General features: G+C 31.5%; 2 protein-coding genes across 6 annotated transcripts; one reads left to right on the top strand and one right to left on the bottom strand.

Annotated features, from left to right (window-relative positions):
• LOC115885391 (adenylate kinase 7-like) lies at positions 1-6,270 on the top strand. The gene is made up of 7 exons (XM_030904286.1): positions 1-213; positions 266-335; positions 492-724; positions 783-1,013; positions 2,967-3,260; positions 3,489-3,648; positions 3,845-6,270. The coding sequence occupies exons 1-7, from the start codon at positions 28-30 to the stop codon at positions 4,012-4,014; spliced, it is 1,344 nt and encodes a 447-aa protein (XP_030760146.1). The 5' UTR covers positions 1-27; the 3' UTR covers positions 4,015-6,270.
• LOC115885393 (synaptosomal-associated protein 25) lies at positions 5,042-26,748 on the bottom strand. 5 transcript variants are annotated; one of them, XM_030904291.1, is made up of 8 exons: positions 26,295-26,421; positions 26,114-26,204; positions 25,966-26,007; positions 17,709-17,757; positions 14,454-14,571; positions 12,110-12,287; positions 11,868-11,963; positions 5,042-8,852 (listed from the first exon to the last, which is right to left on the bottom strand). In XM_030904291.1, coding segments are annotated over exons 1-8 (639 nt in total). In that variant the 5' UTR covers positions 26,297-26,421; the 3' UTR covers positions 5,042-8,789. The 5 variants fall into 5 exon arrangements, with proteins under 5 accessions (XP_030760151.1, XP_030760150.1, XP_030760152.1 ...); XM_030904290.1 differs by having other exon boundaries at positions 5,042-8,009; positions 26,295-26,413; XM_030904292.1 differs by lacking the exon at positions 26,295-26,421 and adding an exon at positions 26,593-26,748 and having other exon boundaries at positions 7,815-8,009.
• Positions 26,749-27,011: the final 263 nt, after the last annotated feature.

Genomic DNA, 27,011 nt, shown 5'->3' with positions numbered 1-27,011 from the left:
TTTTTTGAAAACGCCAATGTCATAAAAATGGCGACAGATAAGGATGCGAAAAGTCCAAATACACAATTCGGGTCGATATTAAAACCACTAAAGGCTGTTTTACATGGGCCTCCTGCTTCAGGCAAAACAGCCATAGCCAACAGGATATGTAGGAGATATGGGGCTCATTATGTGTCAGTGAAAACGATGATTGAAGAGACTTTAGAAGATTTGGTAAGTTACGAATCATAAAAAATGTAGAAATCAAAAAAATTTTAACTTTAAGAGGCACAATATTGCAATGGCCAAGGAAACTGCTGGACAGAAATTGGAAAAAAGGAAAGAAGATATACAGGGTGAGTTATAATATTTGTTTACACTATTTTTTAAATTTGTCGGGATAATTAATATGGAGTTGCTTCTTTCTAAAACTGCCTCTACACTATTCGACTTCGGCCTATTTCGCGAATAGTGTAGAGGCCGTTTAATACGTAAAAAAACTGGCCTTGTAGATGAGGAAGTTGAAGAAGAGGAGGAGGAAGAGGAAGAAGGAGACATAGCAGACGATAGAGACATCCAACAATGGGAGGAACAAATACGAGATATCAACGCTTTGTTGAGTCAGAGTCCCAATAACAAACTGCCGGACGACTATGTGGTGCGTTTGATGAGAGTTTTCCTATCCAAGGACCGTTGCCAGAGTCACGGCTATGTTCTGGATGGGTTTCCGAAAACTCTGCAACAGGTAACACCGTATAGTGTGGGATACTAGTGTATAGTCACTAACCAAATCATTTTGCAAGGCTAAAGAACTGTTTGGCCAAGCCGCCGAAGCCCCAAAAGACACTTCAGAACAGGCTAAAGGCGAGACCATACCCGAGGAAGTTGCCGGTGAAGGAGGTGACATGCTCAAAGTGGGAGGCGCCGTAGGCAACGCCAGCATCGATATTATGCCGGATTTCGTCATCAGTCTACAAGCAGACGACGACTTTCTTTGTGAAAGAGTGATGAGGCTTCCAGAAAGAGACATACAGGTATAATTTATAAACTTTATATAACTTATTTAGATATCTCGTTACAAAATACACACACCGGACAAATCTAGGGATATCATTTTATTAAAGTTAAAAATAAATGTTTTGAATAAACAACCACATATTTGTAGGCCGATTCTTTCTACTTCGATTGAAACGAAGTAGTCACGCTAGTTATTTCTAAATTTGGGATATTTGCAGAAGTGTTTGTGCATTTTTTGTCAAATGTATAAAAAGCATCTAGCATCAATTGTTCGAATTTAACCTGTACTGTCTATGTTTTTATGATAATTGGCCAGAATTCATTCAAATAACTCTGTTTAGTATTAAACGACATTATGGAGCGTAGACATCTTAACGGAGACGAAATGCTAAGGGCCATGGGTATGCTCGAAGCTGGAATGCGCCAAATCAACGTAGCTAGAGCATTAAATACAACGCAAAGTGTAATATCGCGATTAAGTGCACGCTACCGTGAAAGTGGTGATGTTGCTGAAAGGTACACAGGGCGACATCGCATTACTACCCCTCAGCAAGCTCATTTTTTACAATTATATGCTCGACGCCGACCGACTCTTACAGCACCAGAGCGTAGTTTAAATCTCCAGGAAACACATAATGTAACCGTTAGTCCTGACACTGTTCGCAATAGATTAAGAGAGGTCAACTTAAGAAGCAGACGCCCCTGGAGAGCTCAACCCTTAACGAGAAGAAATCGAGAGGAACGATATTTGTGGGCTCAAGATCATGTTCAGTGGTCAAATGAACAATGGGCCAATGTTCTCTTCACGGATGAGTCACGCTTTGGAATTCATCCGGATTTGAGAAGGCTTAGGGTATGGAGAGAACCGGGAAATCTTATTCGGTTGTATCATGTTCAGGAAGTGCACCCTTATCAAGGTGGAACAGTTATGGTCTGGGGAGGAGTCCAGTTAGGCCGAAAAACCGATCTCGTTTTCCTTTAAAGGTTTCTAACAGGAATTACATATCGTGATTTAATTCTTAAGCCTGTCGTGTTACCATATGCCAATGATTTTGGGAGGAACTTCATTCTCATGCATGACAATGCACGGCCTCATACAGCCAGAGTGGTAAGTGAGTTTATCAATGAATCAATTAAACATCTTACCCTGGCCGGCACAATCTCCTGACCTCAACCCCATCGAGCACGTATGGGACGCGGTCCAAAGAAGAATTTTGAGAATGGGTATGCCTCGTGAAACTCGTAAGGATCTGGTTCGGGCCGTGAATGCAGCGTGGCAGGCTGTACCTCAAGAAGAGATTGACAACCTGATCAGGAGCATGGAGAGACGATGTAGGGCTGTAATGAACAGTAGAGGAGGCCATACCCTTTATTAAGTAAAAATGGTTTTATCTTTTTTTTTAATTCACAGTTTAGAATAAAAAAAATGTGTGTGTTTTTTTGAGTTCAATAAGAATCTAGGTAAATTTGAAAAATTCGGTAAATTTCGCATTTTTATTTCCAATACGTCCTGTAAACTATTTGTTTATTTTAATTTTATTATATCAGAAATGCAAATAATAAAATTACTGACGATGGCTGGATAAAATTGTAATATCCCTAGACTTTTCCGGTGTGTGTAGTGAGACTACAGATGTCACATTACCTTATTTCTACATACACAGAGTGCTTTTCTAAAAGTTTGTACAGAATTTTAGCGAAAATAAAATTAGAATGATTTACCTTATCTTGTTTTCGCACCTGCGACTATTTTTGGTAGAGTATTTATTGTATTATTATTATTAGATGTTTTTATACGCCATGGAATTTTCTTTTATACCGAGCAAAATATGGCGCAGTCTTGCAGGATTGTATACTAAACAGTCTGAGACAGTTTAATTACGGTTAATCTAGGGCAATATCTATTTGAAATAACTAAAAAGCGAATTTCCAATCTGTAAGTTAACTCTATTCCGCCAATTTAACTCTAGGGAACACACTATGACGAGCCAAACATGATAAGAAGACTGATGGAGTTCAGAGAGAACAACACACCCGACAATACAGTGTTGACTTTCTTCGACGAGGCTGACATCCATCCCATCTTGATCGATTTGATGGACGAGGCTGTGGAAGATCTAGAATGCATTTTGAAATATCTCTACAATATTTTCGGACCTCCCATTCCTGGCATAGGTTTAAGCGATGAAGAAGAGGAGAGGTTGAAGAAGTTGGAACAGGAGGAACAGAGATTGAAGCAGCAAGCTTATATGCTAGAGAAACAGGTGAGGTTTGTGTCAATACTATTAATACTATTTTATTCAATTCAGAGTAGTAAATCTAAGGTTAAGAATTTTTTTTTAGTTTGCATTAAGTTAGAACAATTAACAGTCTTTCTGTTTAAAACTTATTAAGTATTCATCATGTGTAAATAAAATTAATAAATAAGCCTCTTTTCGTTGGTTTGTTGGCATTAAATGGCTAATTTTCATTTGAAACATTTTTTTCACCAGCTTGCTGAAGAACAAGCGAAAAAAGACTATGAAGACAAGATGGAGAAATGGGCTGAAACCTTGGAAAAACTACAAATGGAAGAGGAAAAAATAATAGCAGCAGAAACTGAGCCACTACGATTTTACCTGATGAAATACGTTTTCCCAACATTGACACAAGGTATGATATAATACTATCTAAGTTTGAATATATACGCGTTAAATAGAAAGTACGCGCTACTGTATTGTCCTTTAAACCCGTCAAACAATGGCGCAGTCTCGCAGGATTGTCCAGTAGACAGTAAAAAAGCCTGGACCAACTTATTAGATATTTCTTAAACTGTAACTTTAATCAAATCGATTTTTTCCAATGTAAGGACTTCTGGAAGTGGCAAAAATACGACCAGACGATCCAGTGGATTACCTGGCGGAATATCTATTCAAAATAAATCCAGAAGGTAAAATGTTTGATCCATCTTTTAATAGAGAAGGCGAAGATCTACTCCAGCAATCCGAATCTGTATCTCAAAATATAAAACATGAATAATTCACTGAATAATCATAAATAGTCTTATTTATTACATTTATTTATGATTATCCCTGTATTATTTTAAGTATTTCTCTCAATGTTTCTTAAAATAAAACTCAATTCTTTTTCGGTAATATGATTTATTTTTTGAAATAACTACACTATACAATATTAGAATAATTGTTATAGTTTATTATATAAATAATAATTATTATTTTTACTTCCAACTGTCTGGAAAAAGACCTACAATGACTATTTCAAAAGCTTACTATGCTAGGTTAATAATTATTATGAAAAAAAAAGAGGTCAAAATACAACGTTTTTTTGTATTCGTATTTTGAAATACACAACAGCCTCCAAATCTTAAGTATTTATGTATCACTCATTCGCTTAACTCTATGACCTTAAATAGTTTTTCGACTAAATCTGTACAGTAAAACAGAATTCATATTTGGAAATTCGCTCTGTAACTTGATCTAATAAAATAAAAACTAAGAATATAAAATTAATAAAGTACGAAAATTACTTATTGAAAAAATAAAATTAATATCAGCGTACTATCTATTAAATATTATTTAAAATATATAAGAACTATTAAGGACTAATTTTATTTTATTTAACCTCATTCCAGAACTACTGAGCATTTTAACAAACATTTCCTCGTGGACCAAAACATGTCTTATATATAATAGAAACGTTAACATTTTCTTAGATATGTAACTGTTTAATCTTATATTCGTGTTTAATGTATTAGGTATGTAAAAATGCTAAACTTGGTCCACACTGTACACTACCTCCCTCTGTAAACCAACCAATAAAAGAGCGAATTTCCTTTACTACATATTAAAATGGAAGAAACAGGTGTTTTTTTTTCGTTAATGTTTAAAATAAAACAATAAATACAAAATATAATAATATATAAATAAAATAACATTACTAAAATAATCTCGTATGAATACCGGGTCTTTTAAATCACCTTATAAACGTTTTTAAACGATATTCAGCTAAAACTTCTTGCTGCATGGCAAAATTAAAGAACAAAAACGTTATTTACACGCACAGATAGAAGATTCCCCTATTTACAAACCGCTTGGGTAACAATCCATTAACTCTCTTGGTTTTTGTTCAACATTTCGAATAATAATTTAACAAATTTAAAGCTTAAAATGCACCAAATGCCTTTCGCGTTTCTACTCTAACGACGGCATCCTAAATCGCCTTGGGCGCAGACAACAGGTCCGACAGTTGTGACGTTACAAGGTATGCAACTGAAAATACATCCTTCTCTATGCGTTTGTTCGATTTCAACCCTAAGCCTAGTTGCTATAAGGGCGAAAATAAAATGGATCCGCGATCGTTGCATACCGGGTGACGTCACTCCAATCGACCCAATCAAAACGAGGCACCGAAATGGAATCAGAAGAAGACAAAGAAAAATATCGATAGCGATACTACATTTCTAATAAGAATCGATAAACAATCGCAGCAAGGTAACGTGCAGATCGATGTTTGAGAGAAAGTAAGAGACGCTAAACGCAGCACAGATTAAAAAAATCAAGACATTTACCGTATTTCCAACATTTTATTGTCTAAAAACCAAAGTACCTTAACTGTATTGCCTTTCTTAATCTGTAGTACCGGTGTGTCCGTAAAGAACTAGAACTAGGAAAAAGTGGTAAGTGCGGCAACGTCGCAATGAACGTAAGTTGAGCCGTAAATCAGTTTTAACGATGCCAAATAAATATCAGGAATTGACCATTGAATAAAAAGACGTATAAGAAGTCAAACGCCATTTTTATATTCGTACATTAAAGACGGAAGGATGTGTCGTGGCAGCCATTTTGAATCACCATTTACAATTCTCTCGAAGAGTTTTTGTGAGTTTGTTTGGGCTTCTCTATATTTATTTTGTATCATTTCTTGTTCATATTACAAAAGTGAAGAAAAGGCTAAAAAAATCAACTATAATGGATATCAACATCTATTTATTCACCGTAAAACAAACCCCAGCAAATTAGTGAGTATTTTTTTATATTTTGTCAGGATAAAAGAAAACGAACGCCACTGAACAACCGGAAGTCAAGTCAGCCATATTGAAAACCCTTCGCGGTCGTAATACCAAGCCAATATTTTCTATCTACTTCTTACCTCAGTGTTTATATTCAATGGTTTCTATTAATATATTTTGTTTTTCTAATAAATAAAAAAGTTTTTTAAACTATACAAATTATTGTTCTTTACCGACACACCTTATATAAAAAATATATATTCCTTAACGAATACACAAGTCGAATATACTTAATATACTTATATAATTTTGGCTTAGCATCTCCATTACATAGGAAAAAATAAACTTAAAACGCTAACACACTCTGATGGAAACTGTAACCAGTCGTTTGTACAAACCATAACATGACTTACATAATATATGGCTAAAAATCACTACATATATAGATGTAAATAGTAGTTGAGGTTAAGTCAACTCGAACCAAACGAAAGATTTGCTAAAATCCAGGAGGCACATAACGATACACTACAGTAAATAACGTAAATAATACAAGAGTTAAAACAGGTTTTAAAGGTATTGCTTCTTTTGTCTCACATGATAATAATATACACAGATATTTTCTATTTCAGAGGCTGAATAATGAGTAGTCGTTCAAGTCTTATTGGACCACTTGACATGTGAGGTAAAAATGAGAGGACCTGATATGTCAAAGAGGAGTTTATTCTTTGTTTATCGTATAAGAAAAACTGTCAAAACTTTGATGTCATTTAACAAAGTTTTTACCAGTTGAAAAATAAGTTTTTCACAGCTTGTCTTAAACCCTTTGGGTGTCACCCCTAAAGCATACTTTATACTTAGCTGTCATATTAAAAATTCAAGTATAGTTTTAAAACAAGTATTGGATGAATATTGCTAGATGTACCAATGCAACTATGTACTCAGTTGTAATATTGAGCAAAGTTTGAGAATAATTTTTAAAATCGTGACAACTCTGCCAGATTTTGTATTTCTCAAGCATTTTTATATGCATATTTTACATTTTTATGATAAAAACATACTTAAAAACATTTTTAGTATATTTGACAGATGTCTGAATTCTATTTGACACTAACTATAGGGGGTGTAACTTTGTGGGTGACAATCTATATATGTCGTAGAAAGTGGTATAATTTACTGTTTCACGAAAAGCCTAGTCATTGCGCGTAAAGCCAGTCACACTGGAAATCAAATTAATATTCTTTGGATTTGAGGTTATGTTTAAGTAATATTTTACTTTTGTCGCAAATATCATTTTCTAATGGTGGGTTCATGCTTCGAGTATTAGTCCTAACCTTACCTTTAACATTAACCTTAAGAACATAAGGAAGAACTTGCCGTTCACACTTCTACTTGTCTTAAAAATATTCTAGTAAGCGCTTGCATGAAACATATTTTGAACTAACCTAACTTCACAAATATTTTCAGAATTCCGAATTTTAATATCCTAGAGTTTCAATATGAAGTTATGCTTCTATATGAATTAAGAAAATATTAGTATTTCATAATTTGTTTGCATGTGTGTCTCACTTTATATGCAGAGTGTGTAAATCTCTCAGAAAACTTTAAAAACAAAATAAAAGACATTTTCAAAGTGCAACACAGAAAAACAAAGGCGTAGTACTTCTAGCGGACCTTATAGATGATTTTATAGACTAGGTTTTTCAGAAAAAGACATACTATACCCATACGTCTGCGACATACATATGAAAGAATAAACTCGGCGCTAATCTATGACTATCCTCATACTACTACTTGCTCTAGCCGCTGGTGGGTCGAGTTAATACTGACGTTCAGTAGTTAAATAGTAAACTATATAATATATAGGTAGTAATAGCTAAGCCAGTAACATCAAGATGTGAGAAGGTAGCGTACGAAAGGTGAATAGCATATCCATTTTTCTTTAGGACTTGAGTAGTTTGTTGGCCCTCTGATTGGCAACGGCAATTCGTGTTTCGTTGCTCTCACCCTGTCCAACAGATTTATAAAAGTGTGCCCCAATATATTTCACCACAAAATTAACTATATTACGACGTACAGCAAAGCCTCTCTCTTAAAAAGTAACAGACCTCGAACCAGCAGGGTCCCAAACTATAAAGACTAATAATTCTATCTAAAATAAATATTGATTTAAAAGAGATTTTACTGTACTCGCGACCCCGGATCTTAAACTTTACATTAAAACGGATGATCGATAACATGAAGCCTACAATGATAAATATACTCGCAAATATATCTTAGGAGCTAGATGATAATAAATACAAATATAATATTTTGTTTGGTTAGGTTAAGTAGATATATTACCCTTGGATGGGTCAGAAATGTCTTTATGTACATCCGTGTTAACATTCAAGATCTAGGGATGGCGATTGGTCTGAATGGACGCAGACGATTAGTTAATATTCGTTAAAAAGAAACACTAAGTCTACTTTACAACCAAACCTCCCAAGCCAGTAGAAACCTGTTCCCAAAACCTCGCTCACCGCGCCCGCAAGAGACAAACAAAGGCTGAACGTCCACGCCCACCGACCAATCCCCACTACGATCAGGCGGCGGCCACTCCCGCGACCAATTCCCGCTGCCACGCCCTCGCCACGCCTCCTAAATTATTGTCACGCGCCAAGCAGCGATGATATGAAACGGTAGCGGTTACAGCAGCGATATAAATAAACATTTTTTGACGGCAATAATAGCAGCGGAAACAGGTCGACGCGGGCTCGATTTCGGTTTGATTTTTGTGTGGGTGTGTCTACTTGAGTAGATCGTGGGCCCGCTGATTGGCCACCTCTATCCTGGCGGCGTTGGAGTCGCCCTGTACCACGTGGACGTCACACAGACAGACAGACCGATGGTGACGTGTGATGAATTGACGTCAGTGTACGATATGTCGGCGATGTTGTTGTTGTTGGTGGTTAGGGTGTTGTTGTTCGTGGAGTGAACGTAGTAGGTTAGCAATGTAAACAAACAACACCAAGATTAATAAAAGGGGAAGTTAGCCAGCGCGAAAGCTTGTAGTTTTAGTCTTAGATCTTATAAACTTCGTGGATAAGTAAATTCGCCTCATTTTTGTTGAAGACACGTCAGCGATATTCGACTCTCTGATTATCTTTGTCTTTGACACTGATTGACCAATCGTCTGTCTTTCTTTTGGGCATATGTCATTTTTATGTCATAAAATAGAAAATATAAATATTATATTATATTGTTTGTCGAATATTAATTATTTATTGGATAATATTTATCAGTATATTAATTACTTAAAGAAAAAAACATCAAAGGTAAATTGCCTAATAAGTGATTAAGTTACCTAACATAAATATATATTTCACTGAATAAAAGTCGGTTTAAAAAACGATTTTAATTAACACATATCTTGTTTTTTGAAAATATGGAACATATTTCAGGGGTTTTCGAACTTTTACTGTCTTGGAGTTCTTTTCAGAATAAGATTTTCCCTACTGCGGACAGCTTCACATATTAGCTAACACTTTTATTAGTCATAATGTCTATTTATCCACTAATTTAAAAAAAAAACTTTCAAAAGGAACACAAATTTAAAATATCATCGGAAATCAAAATCAACTCTTTATTATCACGGGTTAAACAGTATACAAAAAGCACAAAAAGTGGTATTAATTAAATTTGTTTATTGTTTTGACTTTTCAATATCAAAACATATTTAATGTTCCCTGGTTGCTGGTTTTATGTGTCATAGTCCATTCATCATAGCTATTTTTCGAAGTAGTATTTTAAAACATTTTTACGAAAGAATTTAACGTTATATGATTAAATTTTTGTTTAAAATTTATATAAAAAGTTATATTGATATAATACGACAAATATTTTCAAAATAATAAATACACGTATCAGTTATATTTTGATTAAAATTTTTTAGTGGTCTATATTTTTATCTAGTAATTGTTGTCAACGCAGCAAAAAAACGCTCCAGGTGAGCATTCACGTCTAATATCGTCCTGCGCATGCTCAGTAGCGTATTCAGAGAGAAGGATAGGTTTGTAAATAGAAAAATGCATGTGAGAGTGCCGTAAACAAAATCGTGTGTAATATACATATGACATAGTTTTATCCACGAAGTTTATAAAATCTAAGTTTTTAGTTAGTAAGGAGAAAGATAGAGCAGGTGCTTAAACAAAAATTACAGTCTCAGTGGCGTCGCATAAAAACTAGTGCGATAATTTATTAAAAAAAACACTCTTTATATTATTACTTTAAAGAAACATCAATCGTTATTGAGATGCAGAATTAAAATCAAAATTTTCCAACTAACATTCTATCTGAAAATAACGAAAACACTTTTTTTCTCTATCGAAATTCGGCGAGAATCTTTAAATATTTTTTAAACCATACAATGAATCTTGCTGGCTGTTTAGATACATATCTTTACAATTTACAATTCGAATTTATAACCTAATAATAAAATTCTCAACTTACCTCTTTCTATACCGAGAGTTTCAATATCTTTGTTTCAATACCTCATTTGTTTACGAATTTAGAAGATATAAATTTTCAGGGTAGCAAGTGTCAGTTTTAGGTTATTACTATTGACTCAAAAGTAATATTTTAAATAAAAAAATGTTGTAGTTTAAGTTGCTTTAGATTAAACCAGAAATCTTAAAAAGCCGGAACTACAACATAATTAAAGATTTCTATACATTTTTGCTACTCTGAAAATGTACTATAGTAACAATAAAGCCAACCAAAAAAAGAGTAAAACAATAAAATAACTACATGCTGATGAGCAGTATCAAAGAATCAAAAAAAAAATCAAGCAGAAAAAAACTGTTTTTAACGTGAGTGTGAACAAGTTGAACAAAAGTGTTCACACGTGAATCATCACAGCCAAAAGCGGTGGTGCGAATATTTTAAAGACTCAATATGCTAGAAAAAAGTTAAATTATGTATATTTTTGTGGTTCTTGTTTGTTCTGTTGTATCCTGTGATTTTTGTTTAAGCATATATCTGATACACGTTAAGACTCTGTGTTATTATACGACAAATATTTTTTTTTAAATTTGAAAAAGTCTAAGTTTTGTTTGTCCTTGTCAGATCAACTTATCTAGGTTTACTTATTTCACTGAATATTTTCTCTATTTTAGAAATCTGAAGAGAATACGGTTATTATTTATTACTATACGGAGTGTCTCTTAAACAGAAGCAAGTATTTGAACTGGTGGTATATTTTTAGACCAAAAATACAGCTATGTGATTTTTGCAAGAAAATTTGAAAATTAAAATTTTTCCTGTCATTTTTAGGGATATAATTTTTTTTTTGACGATGAATCGAAGCCTGCAATGTTGCCATCTTCTATATTACCCATATTTCGCATATTTGTGTGTTTATAAGTTCACAATAATTTTAATTCTCTGCAAATTATGAAAATTAATTTTCATTATGCCAGTGGCATTACTAATATTTTTAACACCCACTAATAGATTTTTTAGAGTTAGTTTCAATTAAACTGAAACAATAAATCTAAAAAAATAACTGCGCCACATTACTAAGTATTTTCAATAAATTTAAGTGTATGTCATGTCAATGTCAAATAACTCGGTGATTTTCAATTTATGATTTTCTTTTGCACAGATCTACCACCAATTAAAATACTTGCACTTACTTAAAGTGACACCCTGTTTGTACTACAAACTGTAAAACAATTTAAACTTTTTCAAAAACAACACTATCCAGACGGTTTAGTTAGATTATGTTAGGAGTGTTAGTGACACGTCAGTGTTACCAATATACCGAAGCAAAAGGACGAATCAAAATGACAGTGTGATAGACAGGTTTGAGGTTAACCGATTTTACCTTTGCGTTGATGCGCTCCAACTGTCGATTCTGGTTCTCTAGTTCGGAACCCATGTCGATGGCCATGTTACGTAAGTTACCTATCATTGTATTAACCTAAAAAATGACAGAAAACAGACCCATCAGTCTTCAGTAACTCGCTGAGCGTATATTTTTATTTGACAAGCTTAACATTAAAGTTATTCTATCTTCACTTGATTAAAAACTAAGTTAAGTAAAATCTTAGTAAATGGTAAAGGCACCTGTCCAACGTTTTCTTCCATTTCATCTTCTCTAGCGTCGTTGGTGATCCTTCCAATGTATCCGCCTTGTGGTCCCATGCCATTTCTGTCGTCCATCATGCGTTGGGGCTGGTTATTTACCACTTTACCGTCATCGTTGCCTTTCCATGTACCTTCATCTTCTTTAAACGACGAACCTCTACAAGATTAGAACGTCCTGTAAGTATTACTTACGTACTATCCTTGTATATATATTTTTAAAGTAGATCAACCTAAGACGTTTATGGACTAAGACTACTAGATGGCAGGACCGGTTTCCCTACAGAAAAATATTTTTTGTTACTCTGAATTTTGAAGTTACCAATAAAAGCAGAGAAAATAAAAATCGATAATTTTCGGACTGTGCCAATTGGTTACTAATCGACCAGATACATTTTTTCTATCAGATATGCTATAAAAGCTGGCAATTATACAATTCGACCATTGTAAACAGCCGACAAATTCTTCAAGGCCGACAAGGCCGATGCTTCTCACTGATAAGAAATAAAAATGTTTGTTTAGATAATTTTCGAGGTATTTTTTCTTTCTGAATGCACATTTTAAAGTATTTTATATTCTTTGTCCCCTTGACCTATAATCCTGGTTGCGCGTAAGTTCTGTTTCTTCTAGTTTTAGAAAATGTTCTTATTTCTTTTTTCTTTGTAGTTGTAGTGTAAAATTAGATTCATTTATTAACTTTAATTATAGTGTTTAGTGTAGCATGTTAGTGTAGTCTACCAAAAATAGTTTAGTAGTGTTTTTATAGTTTATTTTGTAGTTAATTTGATTAAGTAGTAGGTGAAGGGATAATTTTGTTATTTTTTCTTTTTGTTTGATAAATTAGTAAGTTTGATAATTTGTTCAGTGTAGAATACAAGAATAAGTAGTTGTGTAGTGTTTTTAAGAGATTATATTCGTTTATTTTGTAGTTGAGTAGTAGGTGAAGGGGTATTTGGGTATTTCTTCTTTTTGTTTTTCTTGTAATACTTGTAGTAGTTCTATTAAGTATTGTGATAGATACACTATATCTTCCTTCAAAAGAAAAAACAAATTTTGGCTATTTTAAAACTTGTCCCTAATTCCATTATAAACTATTTTAGACAAAAAGTTGTAGATAATCACATACCTAATGAGTTTGTGTTTTCTGATTTTTTCCAAAGCCTGTAATTTTTGACCATAGTTGGCCATGACTTCATAAAAATCGCAATTTTTAAACTTTTCGGCGATATAAGTATACTATATATTTTCTTCGAAAAATTACAGTTAGATACAGAGTTATAGTTATAGTCAATTCTTTTCTTTCTTGGCTAATTTCACTTAGTTAGCATGGTATTTTTACTCTGTTATGATTTATAACATAAAAACATAGAATATATTATTAAACGGTTCTTTACGATTTACATTACGCAAACTAAAACTTCATAATATCACTACCCAATACACTTAAGTTATTTTAGAAAATGTTCTCCCGTACCGCCTCTTCGAGGGGGCCCATGAAATTGGTCCACCTCTTCCGATCCCTGAGTTTGCATAATTGTGATATAAATACGACTATCTAAATTTAACTTTTCTAACATGTCTTGAAAACCGTACTCGTACGTAAATAACGGTCAACGTATCCTGGAAAATGTATGGCCAACAAAAGTTGAACCAATAATCCTACACGCTTTTCTTCATTTAAAAAATTCATATTTACAATTTTTTGTTTAAACAAGTTGAAATTTTTTGAACATTTAATGAAGAATGTAAAAAGTTTTATGTTTTCAAAAAAAAATATCGTCAAATTCGTAAAACACTCAATTTAGAATAAAATAATCTAAGAATGAAACGATTCTTTTATAAACCTGCATTAAGTCAAATTAAAGTAGATATGTAACTTTCTCTAAATATTAATTAACAGTAATTAGCATTATCATAAATTATTAAAAATGTACCAACATATCGAAATAATAATTTCTTTGTTAAAACAGTTTAGAATTTTTAAAATAACAGGCAAAAATAATCCACAATCTACAATAAAATAAAAATTTCGTTTAAATTTCTTAATCAGCTGATCACTATTAAAGATGCAGAAACCCGGGCTATATTATTACATTACTCTGAGGAAAATAACGAAAATAATCGATATTTTTGACTCCGCCCCGAAAGGTTCACGATTTGTCCTCCAGCTGGCAGCACATTTTGTTTAGCCGGTTGAGCAACTTAAAGAATATATAAACAAGGGTACTATACACATTCAAAGTCTAAAAAATGCTAATATATAATCCAAACAAACTGAACCTATATTCTATTCTATATCAATTCTAATCTATCCACACTAACTTACTTCTGACAAGGCAACACACACAACCCGCAACACTTCTCCATCCCTGTCAAATTCTTCTCCGCCTCTCTCATGTCGGTGTTGATCTGGTCCATGCCATCCTCGATCCGGTCCAATTGTTCTACACATCAAGAAAAAACGTTTTACGACACTCCATCTCGACCGTCATCAATTTTTACAATTATTACGCTCTAAAATTCAGTTAGTTATGTGGCGTGATCAACCGTGTCTGGTAATTTAACCTTACCTACGACGCATGCGCATGCTCTAAATGTCTACGTTGACGGCTCTATTTCGATATTGCCTTATCTTGACATCTGTCATTAAAAATGAGGTTATAGAGCAAATATGTCAATAGAAGCGTCAATCTTTCGATAAGCAAAAGGTTTTTAGAGTTATTATATAAAAATAAAAGAGGACATGCTTGTTGTAGATATTTTTTGGATATATATAGGTATCATGTTGAAGAATGTGGATGTCAAAATAGGGGAAAATATGTGGTTTGTGTTAACTTACTTCGGTATCAAGGCCTTTTTGTATGTTTTGTAGGTCTTAAAAAGTACATATTTATTTGATATATTATTAGGGCGATAGATTGTATGTATAGCGTGACATGTATATAAGATCCACAAGAAATAAGTTGTTAAGTATAAATATTTTGATTCAAAAATAAACGAAAAAACAATCTTTACACGCAATGTTTGATTACTAGGTGATTACAATAGAATCTTTTAACATTTTTTCTATTAACAACTTAATAACTTGAGATAGAAATGATGTGACGTGAGACGTGATATAGAGTGAAATAGATTTTTTTATCTCAAAAATTGAATTATATTGTCTAAAATCTATTATTTTTTATCTAATTTAATAATATGTCATATAAATTCACTAAAATAATTAATCTAATAATACTGTGGAACAGATGAACTGAATTCAATTACAATTTTAGCTGGTTTATTAATTTTATTTGGTATAGGTTTTTATTTTAATAGTAAGTCAAATATTACTTTATTAACAATCCCTTATCACACGTTTATTAAAAACATTTAAAATTCAATGTAATTAGGGAATTTATATTAGAACATATTAGTTGTATTACACAGGATGAGACTGAAAGAAGTGCCAGAAAAATTCTCACTTATATTGAGGTATTTTATTTTATGTATAAATATTTAAAGTTTTTTAAAGAGAATATTATGTATCAGTGTATTAGAAATATCAGATTGATTTGGGTCTTATACTAAACATACAAAATTTTCTATACTAGTGAGATTAAATTTTGTTGTTCTGAAATGTATCTGACGATATAGTAAGTTATAAGAAGTGTCTTGACTGATCTGATCGATAATCTGAACTGTCAAATATAGTTAGTTCTAAAAGAGCTGAGTATTTAGTACTGTCAAGATAGAGATAGTAAGTATGAGCTGAGCAAATGATAATGGAGAAGCAAAAACAATGTTTCAGATAAAAAAAAATATTTTGTCAAAGAGTACATTACAAATTTAAACAAACATTAAACTGGAAGGTAAATAACATGATATCGTAAAATTAACATAGCCGGCGGGTTAAATTAGGTAATCAAACCAACGGAATAACTTATTCCACGTCAAATTTTGGTTATTGGCTATTCCACGCTAGTTTCTCTGTGTGAAACTATTGCACAAGTGTATCAAACATATCAATAACTCTCAATAACTCTGATTGACAGCGCGTTATCTAAAAGGAGCACAAATTCATTTTCAGTGCAGTTTATTAAAATAACACGACAAAAAGCAAAATTATCTGATTAAATAAAATAAAATAAAATAATATTACTCTTTTAAACTAGGTTGATTTATGTTAAACATTTATAAACAATACATATTTTACCTTATTTATGAAAATAAGTACAATAGAGTATATTATATTTTTAGAAAGCTCATAACAAGGCAAATATAATAATAAAAAATATATAGGATGTCCTTTTAAAAAAACATAAATTTGAGTCATATTTCGAAGACGAAACTACGTGAAACAGAGTTTTCACCTTTTCTATAAGTTATAAGATAACCGAGATACAACGGCAACAATTTCAAAATCGCCCTGTATTGCAGTAACTAAGAAGGCTAGGACTAATCTGTGTGACACCTTTAGGTTTCATAAAAAATAGAACAGCAATATGAAAACCGTATCTTTGTATCTCTATTTATAAATGCCTTAACGAACGGTATTTTATTTATTAAAAAATAATATAATATATACGTATAATTTAATAAAAATAATATTTAACACTTTTATTAAAAAAAAATACAGTTAAAATATGTAATGTACTCTATCTTAAAACTGTTATTCTCCATTATCTTTTAGAAGGACTGAGCACATCGATAAACACCAAAATATCAAATATTCGTCTATGTTATTGCATATTTACAACAGTCAGACACTAAGGACATCCAACTTACTGGACTTTCCACCACTCTATCTAAATACCCTTAATATGAAAATACATATTATATATCGTATTCTCTATTATTCTATTTTATTTAATGTCGATGGATTGAATAATTTGTGTAGTTACATAATTTTTGAATGTGTGATTGTCGTTTTCTCTTTTTTATTTGAAGTGATTAATGAATATATCGAATTTGTGTTATTTTTTTTTGGTAAAATGGGTATACGTGGGGGAGGATTTGCAAACATAGTTCTAAATTTAAAAGTACGTTATACAGGGTGAGTCTTAAATAAGTGTACCTATTTTCAAGTCCGAAATAGCAGTTATACTTCGAAAATTAAAAAAAAGTTTCAATTTTCAGAACCACCAGATTTGTTTCTGTTTGTTTTTCTTAGTCTCAATATTGCTATATTATCAAGATATATTTTTTACATGAAAATTAAAAAAAAATGAAAAATACAAAATTTACAATTTTTTTCGCGAAAAATACTCATAGATGTGGTTCGGGGATCGAAATATACAACCCCTAAAAATTTGTGCACGTATCTAAGACTCACCCTGTATATTTAGTCAAACAGTACAAGAGAAATATAAAATCGCTTATGTTGAACGAGAGAACGTCATTATGAAATCTTGTCAATACAGTTAAGCCCAAATTAAATTGCAACAAAATATTAAAAATTCAATATACAGTGTTGATAATGTTTTTTAGATGAAAATAACACAAAAAAGCATTTAAACAGGGCAAAGTATCCGGAACATCGTTTGTAAATCCTCCCCTACGCCTCTGTTTTTGATTAGTACGATAGAATGAGTTTGCTTACCCCCCTGTTCATCCAGCATGACCAGGGTTTTCATCCCCACCTCGTGGCTCTATAAATATGAAGAATGTCAGCTAGGTAGATCCCAACACCTTGTACAATTCGCCAATTGATGCTCTATTAGCATCTCTATCTTTTTTTATATTTGTCACTCTCTCAAATTTTCAAATCTCCAAAAAAAACTTGAAAAAAAACAGCCGCATCTAGCCGTACCAACTTTATAAAACAAAGGAAGTACACTGGCGAAACTACGGCGGATAGTGATTTAGATTATCTAAGATTGGTATCCATGAGTGGGCCGAACTGAATGGGAATGCCAGTTGCGCCAACCTAGTCAATCTAGCGTCAAAAAGAACTGTTATTTTGTTGTAGTCTTTTCTGGTTTAGATTTTTCTTGGATCTGTGTTGTTTCGAGGCTTATAGTTATTATGTTATGTTAAAGAATATCATTGACTGACTTTCTGAACATGTCAACAAGTTTATAATCTAAAATTAAAAACAGAGTGAAAAAAAAACTAAAACAAAAAATGAATTACTTAATAAAGAGTTATAATTTTAAATTTAAATTATTATTATTCAGGGAACACCCAACAAGGTAAATATGCAATAAAACTAAGACCACAACAACAAATAGAGATTATAAGTAAATCCATTAAATATATCAAAAATAACCCCACACCAAAAACACCATCCAAATATTAAAATAAAATAATAAACAAACAACTCGAGCAGCACGGTAAAGGTCTGTTTTTCCTGATACATTTTAATCATACGATAACTGCAAACGCAAAAGAAAACTTCAAAAACACCTCACAATATTAGGTCATAATAAGATCATCAAAATGACGTAAAATAATAACAATAATAATAAGTAGACTGTTTAGTCATCGTTCACCATTACGTCACCATTATTTGTCAAATATGAGTTAAATTTATAAGCTTAGCAATAGCTCTTGTTCATGTTGGTTAAAGCTTTGAGGCTACTTTGCAATAAAAAAAAATTAAATTCGTTTTACAGCAACAATCAAATTTTAATTTTGACATTGATCGATGTCCGTCAATAAAATTATAACCCCAAATCAAATGACAATGACAATTACTAAAAATAATATGCAGTAATTTACGAAATGCCGTAATGACGCCATCAATCTCTTTCATCTGGTTGGCAAGTGATTGAGAGAGTTCGACAATATATGACGTGACTTTGAACGATGGCTGAACATTATTCTATACTTCTCCTAACGTTAAACGGCATTTTGTAATCCATATACGTTTAGCACACAATTTAATGTTGTGTCATAATCAGGTGATCGAAATGACATAGAAATACTGCTTTGCTATGATCGTACGAGGCTCGCATCAGGGAAAACTCGGATAAATCTTACCCCCTTGCACGTGTAGCATCTCCAACGTCTTGGTTCCTGCATCCGTACTCTATAACAGCAATGTGCCAATAGCATTCGCAACAGGAGACACAACAATATAAAAAAAAACACGACACAAGGTACACTACAAGTGAGTGAAATATATAATAGAGATAAATCTGTACAATGGGTTAGCATAATCCTCATTAGCTTGGTGCTTTTCAAAAAGGGGAAGTACATAAAAAACTCGTAGTAGGAATTTGCAGATTTGAAGAATATTTGCCATTTTTAAAGTTGCTTTTTATCCAAAGATTAACTTGCTGTCCACAACGAAGCAGTATTCTTCAAAGGTAATATTCCTCCAATCTCAAAACTCCTAAAAAGGACTTAGTGAAGTAATCAATAAGTTCAAAAGCAGAATATAGTAAAATAGCAATAACAAGATATAGAAACATTCTAAGCAAAAAGCTGACGAAATAGGTCATGCAAAGTAGGCAAGCTGTGTCAGAACGAGTGTATTTTGTTAAATAAATATATTCTATGTATATATTCAGCTGTAACTGTGTGTAATCATGTAACAAGTAATAAGAGGTAATAAGTTCTATGAAATAATCATTCAACATGTAACGATATCAATGATGCATGGAATATTGACAGTTGAATCATTTTCGTTTTAATGATTTCTGATTTGTTGTATTTGTCTCCGAAAAAAATTATACAGAAAATTTAATTTTTTAAAGCAAAAAAGATGATACGCAGCTTTTTCACAACAGCTGCACACTTTTATAGTATTTCTTGAAAATAAATACTGCCCAATATAATTATAGTGTTCCAAATGATTCAATCTGCCAAAAGTGTATAGTGTTATCACATATAGAAGTTATAAAAAAAGGGGTAGATATAAAAATTAAGGGTGTGTAATATATTCACAGAATTAAAACGATAGAATGATATCCAAATGATTTAATTCTTTTTAGAACCAATTAATCTATTTTTCTTTATTTCTATGTATATATCGAAAAATATATGAAGAGACAGAATAAAAAATATTAATTGATGACAAAAATGAGTAATAAAGACAGAAATACCATTAAAGAAGGCTGTAATCATTAGTTGCATTTTTAGTATCGTTTTTTAATACCTTTTTTATCGATTTAACTAAGTTTTACTGTAATCTAAAATATATTTAAATTAATATATTTTTATTAGTTACTTTTAAATGAATTATTAGTCTGTTATCTTATCAAAAATGTGTTGTTAAAAAAAGTTTTTAAAAACTATCTATATTTCTTATATTGAAATTTTCACGCTTAGTGTCTATAAGTACTAAGATCTGGCATTTTAGAACTGTTATTAAGGTAGAACAGTTCAGATCAATAACATAACAGTGTGCTGAGACGATGGCTCGCGAAGTGATGTAGAAATCGCCGGGTCCAGAGGATTTACTAGGCTCGCAACTGTTGTTGCTTCTACAAAATAACCGACATGAAAATAACAGTACTCGAATAATCGACGAATTTGCAATGCTGTATGCTCTTGCAAATAACAGTTGAAACTGTTATTGTTATCGAAAAATAACACTGTTATATCTAAATAATAGCTTTGTACTGTTATTTACTTGTATTATTTGTACTGTTAAAACTGTTATTTATAAATATTAGTAAGATAACAGTCTTTAATTTACAATCGTATTAGTTACATTAATGGAATTTCTATCTTCTGATTACTCTTAAAGAGTAGGTTATATAGTTTATATGGGTTTCAAAACAGTAGTAGTAGGTAGTAGTTAGTAGTGATTGGAAGAGACTCACCTCCTTGGTCATCTAAAGCGACCAAGGTTCGGATTCCAGCCTCCTTACTCTACACAGCAGCACAAAAATAGGTGTTAAAATGTCAATGTTAGTCTTAAATGGATGAGAGAGAAGTTTTTAGTAGTGATAAGCCCGCTGAGTGTCAAGGCACAGGGGTAGATTATTATATCAGTTGGATCGGTCCTAGTGGTATGACAACAACACCTGTTACGCAACCAGCATAAAACCCTTTTATCCTAGCATTTTAAGCTTTATTGTGTAGTTTAAATCACGCTGCAAGATATATATTTTTAAATAATAGTGATATAAAGTTTTGTTTATTGTTTTATATGCGTGTGGTATGTATTGTAATACAAATCGTTTTTAAAACAAAATTCTTAAATCGAACAAGTGTTGATTCTAGACCTTACGTTTACAACGTTTAAGGTTGAATTTACTCGGCAAATAGAAGAAAAAATTCTAGGATTATGTGGACTGTTGGTTGCACAGACGGTGGAGTCATCATTAACCAGACCTAGTATTGTTTTTTATTTCGAAATATCAAATTTATATTTGTTTATGTTCGTTAAGACCAAATGTCTTTTGAGTAATGTCGAAAAAGAATGTAAAATATTATTAAACAACCTTATTATTTTGGACTTTTGCTTTGAAAATGTGTTTAAGCAATATTTACTAGATGTTTTTTTCTTTGGTTTGAGGAGTTCTTTTTATAAAATGAGTTTTATTATTTGATATTTCGAAACCAAGGCAGAATATCCCAATATTTAGTTAGAATAGGGATATTAATGTATGGATTTCTAACAATATGATTGCATTGAGTGAACTTGTACTACCACACTGAAAAAAGTATATTTTTTCTCTATTTTTTGCATTTCGGTAAAACCTTGAAAATTATAGATTTAAATATTACTTTAAAACCAAATAAAATTTATTAGGATAATTTAAAAGAATCATACTAATATATTATTTTACTTAAATTAAAATTTAATAGTATTTCCTGTAAATATTTAAGTAAATAAAAACTTCGTAAATAAAAAAAAATTTCAACTTAAGAATTTGCACAATTTTTGAGGCTAATATATATTTTTCAGTGTAGTTATTATTCAGTACAACAGTAGAATCAGGGGGTAGTAAATAGAGAATAATGATTTAATTGCAAATAGGATATCTTTTGTTGTCTTGTGAAAATATGTTAAAAGTATTTAATATAAATATAAAATGACATGGTTTGAAGAAAATGTTTATAAAACAATATATTGATGTTTGTAAATACTTTTAACAAGTTGTATTTTAAAGAATTAGATATGAAATAAATGTTTATAAAATAAACCAAGCTAAGGAATACATATTTTCTGTATGAAGTTTTTATAAAAATATGTTTACTTAGCTCAGAATAGAAAATAGAAGTGTATAAAGGGCACAATTACTGTATAGGAGCTTTTAGAAGTCAGAAGTCAATCAAAACATCGTTTTCACAAACTTTTTGAAAAGAATGTAAAATATAATAAACATATCGTCCCATTGCTGCCAAGTCACTAACTTACTTTTTATTACTTCCGAGAAAAATGCGTCTAAAGATGAATTGCATTGCATAAAGATGTTATAGTTAATAACTATTCGGTATTAAAATAAAACATAAATAGCCAGAAATCGTAGTTAATGACTTTTGCAATCGATTCTCCGCTTCAAAACATAGTTAGTGATTGAATTTGGTGGTTCGGAAAAATGTTAGTTAGTGACTTTTGGCAACAATGGAACGATATTATAATTTCATGACATTAAAATGATCTTATGTTAATAAATCAGTTAATTGGAGTCTGTATGGAATATAAACTTTCTAAAATACTTATAAAACAGGGATCATTAAATCAAAATTTTATTACCTATATTTAAAAAAATATGTCATCTGGAAAAACTACCATAACTGTGCCCTTCAGTGTCCAAAGTTTACTTGAATTCGGGTATATTTGACAGGTTAGTGATCAGTAAGTTAATTTGGAATAAGAAATGAATAAAAAAAGTTTACCCAAGTATATTTTGGACTGAATTGTAAGTCATCACAAGTCTTAAAAAAAGAGAAAATGATGACTATTGTTATCACAGACTACTAAATAAAAGGACTTATCGTTTATTTTATTACTTTGCATTCATTTACGTTTCAAAAAATTATCTGGTTAAAATCTTAATAATTTTTTAATTTTAATTTTTTTTTTCATTATATTTTAATGCATATTTAACATATTTAGAGATAGACATATTCAAGTAATAATTTAAAAAAATGATTGGAAGTTTGAAACAAGTGAGAAATGTTACTTTACACAGAATCAACTTAGCAAGTCCAATAACAAAAAAAAAATCCCGAGACATATGTTATATCTGTCATGGCAGTAAATTTAAAAAAAATCTCTACTGTATATATTTCTTAATTATAATTTTTTGTTTTTATTATTTTTAATTTTGCATTATTAGTTGGGGGGGGTTTTTGTTGTATTTATTTGGATGTCATACAATACCAATTTATTATATACTTAAAGAGCAATAGCTTTATTTTAAATAAAAATTATTATTTATTATTATTATTTTTTTATTTTATAATTAAAAATTATTTTTTTAATTATTTTATGTTATTGAACATGCTGAATCAAATCTATGAAATTTTTTTTGCTTCTGGCACTTTTTATAATATTATAGATCTGTCCAATTATTTTATAGTCTACTTCATTTGTTATGTTATGGTAGTGGCTTGGATATTTATATCTGTCATGGATATTTACATCTGTCTGCCAGTGTGTGTGTGCGGTAGTGCATGTGTGTTTAAGTATAATATTATATATTTATAATATAGAGATATATATATTTTATTGCACACGGAACACAGCACAATCACAGCCACACTTGCAGGGCTACCGCTACCACAACATAGACGACCAAAACCAACCGAACGTCGCGTCGTTAGTTTTTCTGCGCAATCGACGCTAAAAGCCCCCACGCGCAGAACGCTTCTTTTACGCGCAAAACTCCCCGGAAAACAAAAGCCAAAACCCTGTATTTGTTTATTAAGAGGTCCTCGATCGACACACATCAATATAAAAAAAAACTGTCTATTTTTATGCATCAACACGTTTAAAAGCCTTAAAAAGAAGAATTTTTGATCAGTCTGGCAACATTGCAGCTGCAATGCCCATAGAAATTAAGTCCCATCTACACATAACGTTTTTTTGTCATGCACAGTATGTCCCCAGATTGGCTTTATAAGAGGAAAAACGTTTTTATTATTGAGATTTTGAGAAAAATGCATTCTTCACACAAATTTTTGCTTGATTTAAAATGGTTAATCCCGTTTATACTTTTCCAAATTTCCATACCTTTTAGAGATAATCAATGATCCCGTCAATTCTTTAGACGGTCCTCCGTCTTAGTTCAAGTACAACGGACCGATTTTTAGTCTACACACAGTGTCTTACTTGACATTTTGACCGAACAGATAAGACTGACAGGTAAAAATTATGTGTAGGCGGGGCTTTAGAGTAATGAAAAGTGGATAGAAGATGAGTTGATATCTAAAATTGTGGCCTGTAGTCGTATTCAAAACGCTATTTCCTGCTTTAATAGATTCCCTAGGTATGACGTCACGTCAGTGGGCAAAAACTTTTTAATTTTTTAAAGAAAATTTATATTATTATTTTGTTCAAATAAAAGCATTTGTATGAAACGTTTTTGATGCATAAAAATTAGAACGCTAAGAATATCCAAAAGTAACAGAAATTTAATTTAAGAAGGTTGTAGTTTCATGTACGCAAGTAAATCATATCTAGAGACTGACCTCGCCAAAATTATCATCGGTTGTCATTCCCCAGTCGTCAGTGACGCCGTTTTTTTTTTTCGATTATACGTTAGTTAATGAATACTAGCAAAAAAAAATTGTTTTCTATCACTTTTGATGTCAATAAAATAATATACAGATAACAAAATAAAAAAGAAAAAAACTAACACGCATTATGCAAGATAAAACTAAAATTTAAAATAAAAAAAAATACTTTCAAAAAAATTACGGATAAAATAAAATCAAAAATATTACGTCGACGACCTCTGAATAATTCGGAAAATAACAGAAAAGTTAAAAGGTTACGGGTTACTTAATACAAAAAATAACTTTTCTGCTACTTGTTAGAGAAGATACAACATTTAAAGCATAATTATTATCCCTCAATAGATTCTAGACTTCTATGAAATTAGTATCAAACATAAGTTTCATTTAGTTAAAAAAATATGTAACTATGAAATTAATATAAATAGAATTTCATCACTGAAAAAGACTATAAGACTTAATAGAGACTAATACATTTGCAAATTATATACAGGGGATTTCGAAATAAGTGTCTGATATTTCATAGTGATAGTAGATTTTTGTGAAGTATTTTTAAGGTAAAAAGTTCATATAAACATGTGCTCTAAAAAAACATTTCTCATCAAAAAATGCCCCTTAATGATGAAAAGACACATACAAACTTTCATAAAAATATCTGGAATGGTTAAAAATACTTGAAAATTCACGCTGTAAAATATCAGACAGGTAATCAGAAACACCCTGTATAATAGGAATTAAGTTTGGATAACAAACATAAATATTTTATTGAAACCTATGTTTGATTTATGTTAACATAGAGGGTAGATAGGGTAGTCCTGCCTGCACAAGTTGAAGATTTTTATTATAGACAGGACAAGATAGACCAGTGCAAGCATGCAGCACAGAAAAAAAAACATTTAAGAGATATATGTAACCTTTGTACAACCAATTCAGACCGTACCCTTTAGTTTTAGCTGTCCAATACATTTCAAGTTAATTCGAAAAGACCACATTTGTACAAAGATTGAATGAAATAAAAGAGAGCAAAATAAAGAAAAAAGAAAAGTATGCTCAGTATGGGAGATAAAAATCAAGAGAAATATTATTAAAAAATCCTTATTTTATCCTTTTTACTCAAGTCGTTGGCTCCTATATTAAGAATATATCAGATTATAAACATTTATGTTATAAACAGAACACTTTAAAAGAAAAGAATGCACTAAAAATTAAATATTTACCTCTTCGCATAACGCCAACATCCGTCTTGTGCTCTCCAGTGACTAAAAAGTAAAGTATACATTATAAATAGTACTTATTCTTGATATCAAATGAACATTGAATGTCCTCATTCTTCTGAATATCTGAATTAGCTAAATCTATCCTTACCTCATCAGTAACTTGTTGGGATTTGAGCTGTAACTCCTGTAATTCCGTTCTGGGAGCCCCATTTTCAGCTGGTGCAGGCGCCGGCATTTTCCTAAGAAAAATTCGTAAAATCAGTTGGTATAAGAGTCTCAATAACCGGCAACAAAGTCTACATTAAGCCGGTAGTATAGTATGCACACACATATATCAAATGGAAAGAGATGAGACTACGAAAAATCAATAACTTTGTGCCAAGATACCAGACGCACTGTCCAGCCAAACCCTTTTAAAAATCGTGAGAATATCACTTTAAAATAAACGCTTACGATTAAGTATTAACAAGAATTACTATAATGCAATGAGTCATTAAAATAACGAATGAGATCTTAACAACACACAGAAACAGGCAGATGTTTAAGAAAACTACTGCAATTCGTTGCGGGATTTTGCCAGTAATTTGTATTAAAATCCGTACACGAATACTGTAATTTAACTCCTACCTGATTTAGATTTTGTACTGGTTAATTTCTGGGGGTTGTTTTCCTGGGATTTGCTTATTTAATGCCAAAAACAAACACAAATAAAGATATTTTTCAACATAAAAAATACTTTTGACAGCAGCAGCTCACCTGTCAAGAAATGCAGTACGGAAAGGGGAGGGGAGTGCACTCCTCCCACTAAAAATCGTTGATTGGGAGAAAAAAGCGCCTGCGCCAAAATATTGTGTTTGTCAGAATGATTTCACAGCACTGATTTGAATATTGGCAAACCTGTGTGTGCCTATAAACTATAAAGTTAGTGGCATTGTTTTTACGAATCTGTTTAACGGTTGGCAAAATTGTGCTTCCAAAGTCGGCAACTGTGTCGTAACCAGAGATATAGAGGTATTTAATAAATCCTAATCATGGTGGCCGCCATG

The sequence above is a fragment of the Sitophilus oryzae genome, unplaced genomic scaffold (assembly GCF_002938485.1).
Source record: "Sitophilus oryzae breed Bouriz unplaced genomic scaffold, Soryzae_2.0 scaffold_381_pilon_pilon, whole genome shotgun sequence".
In the NCBI taxonomy this organism is placed as follows: domain Eukaryota; kingdom Metazoa; phylum Arthropoda; class Insecta; order Coleoptera; family Curculionidae; genus Sitophilus; species Sitophilus oryzae.
The sequence above is the reverse complement of the archived record's forward strand: the minus strand, read 5'-3'. Positions and strand labels throughout refer to the sequence as shown.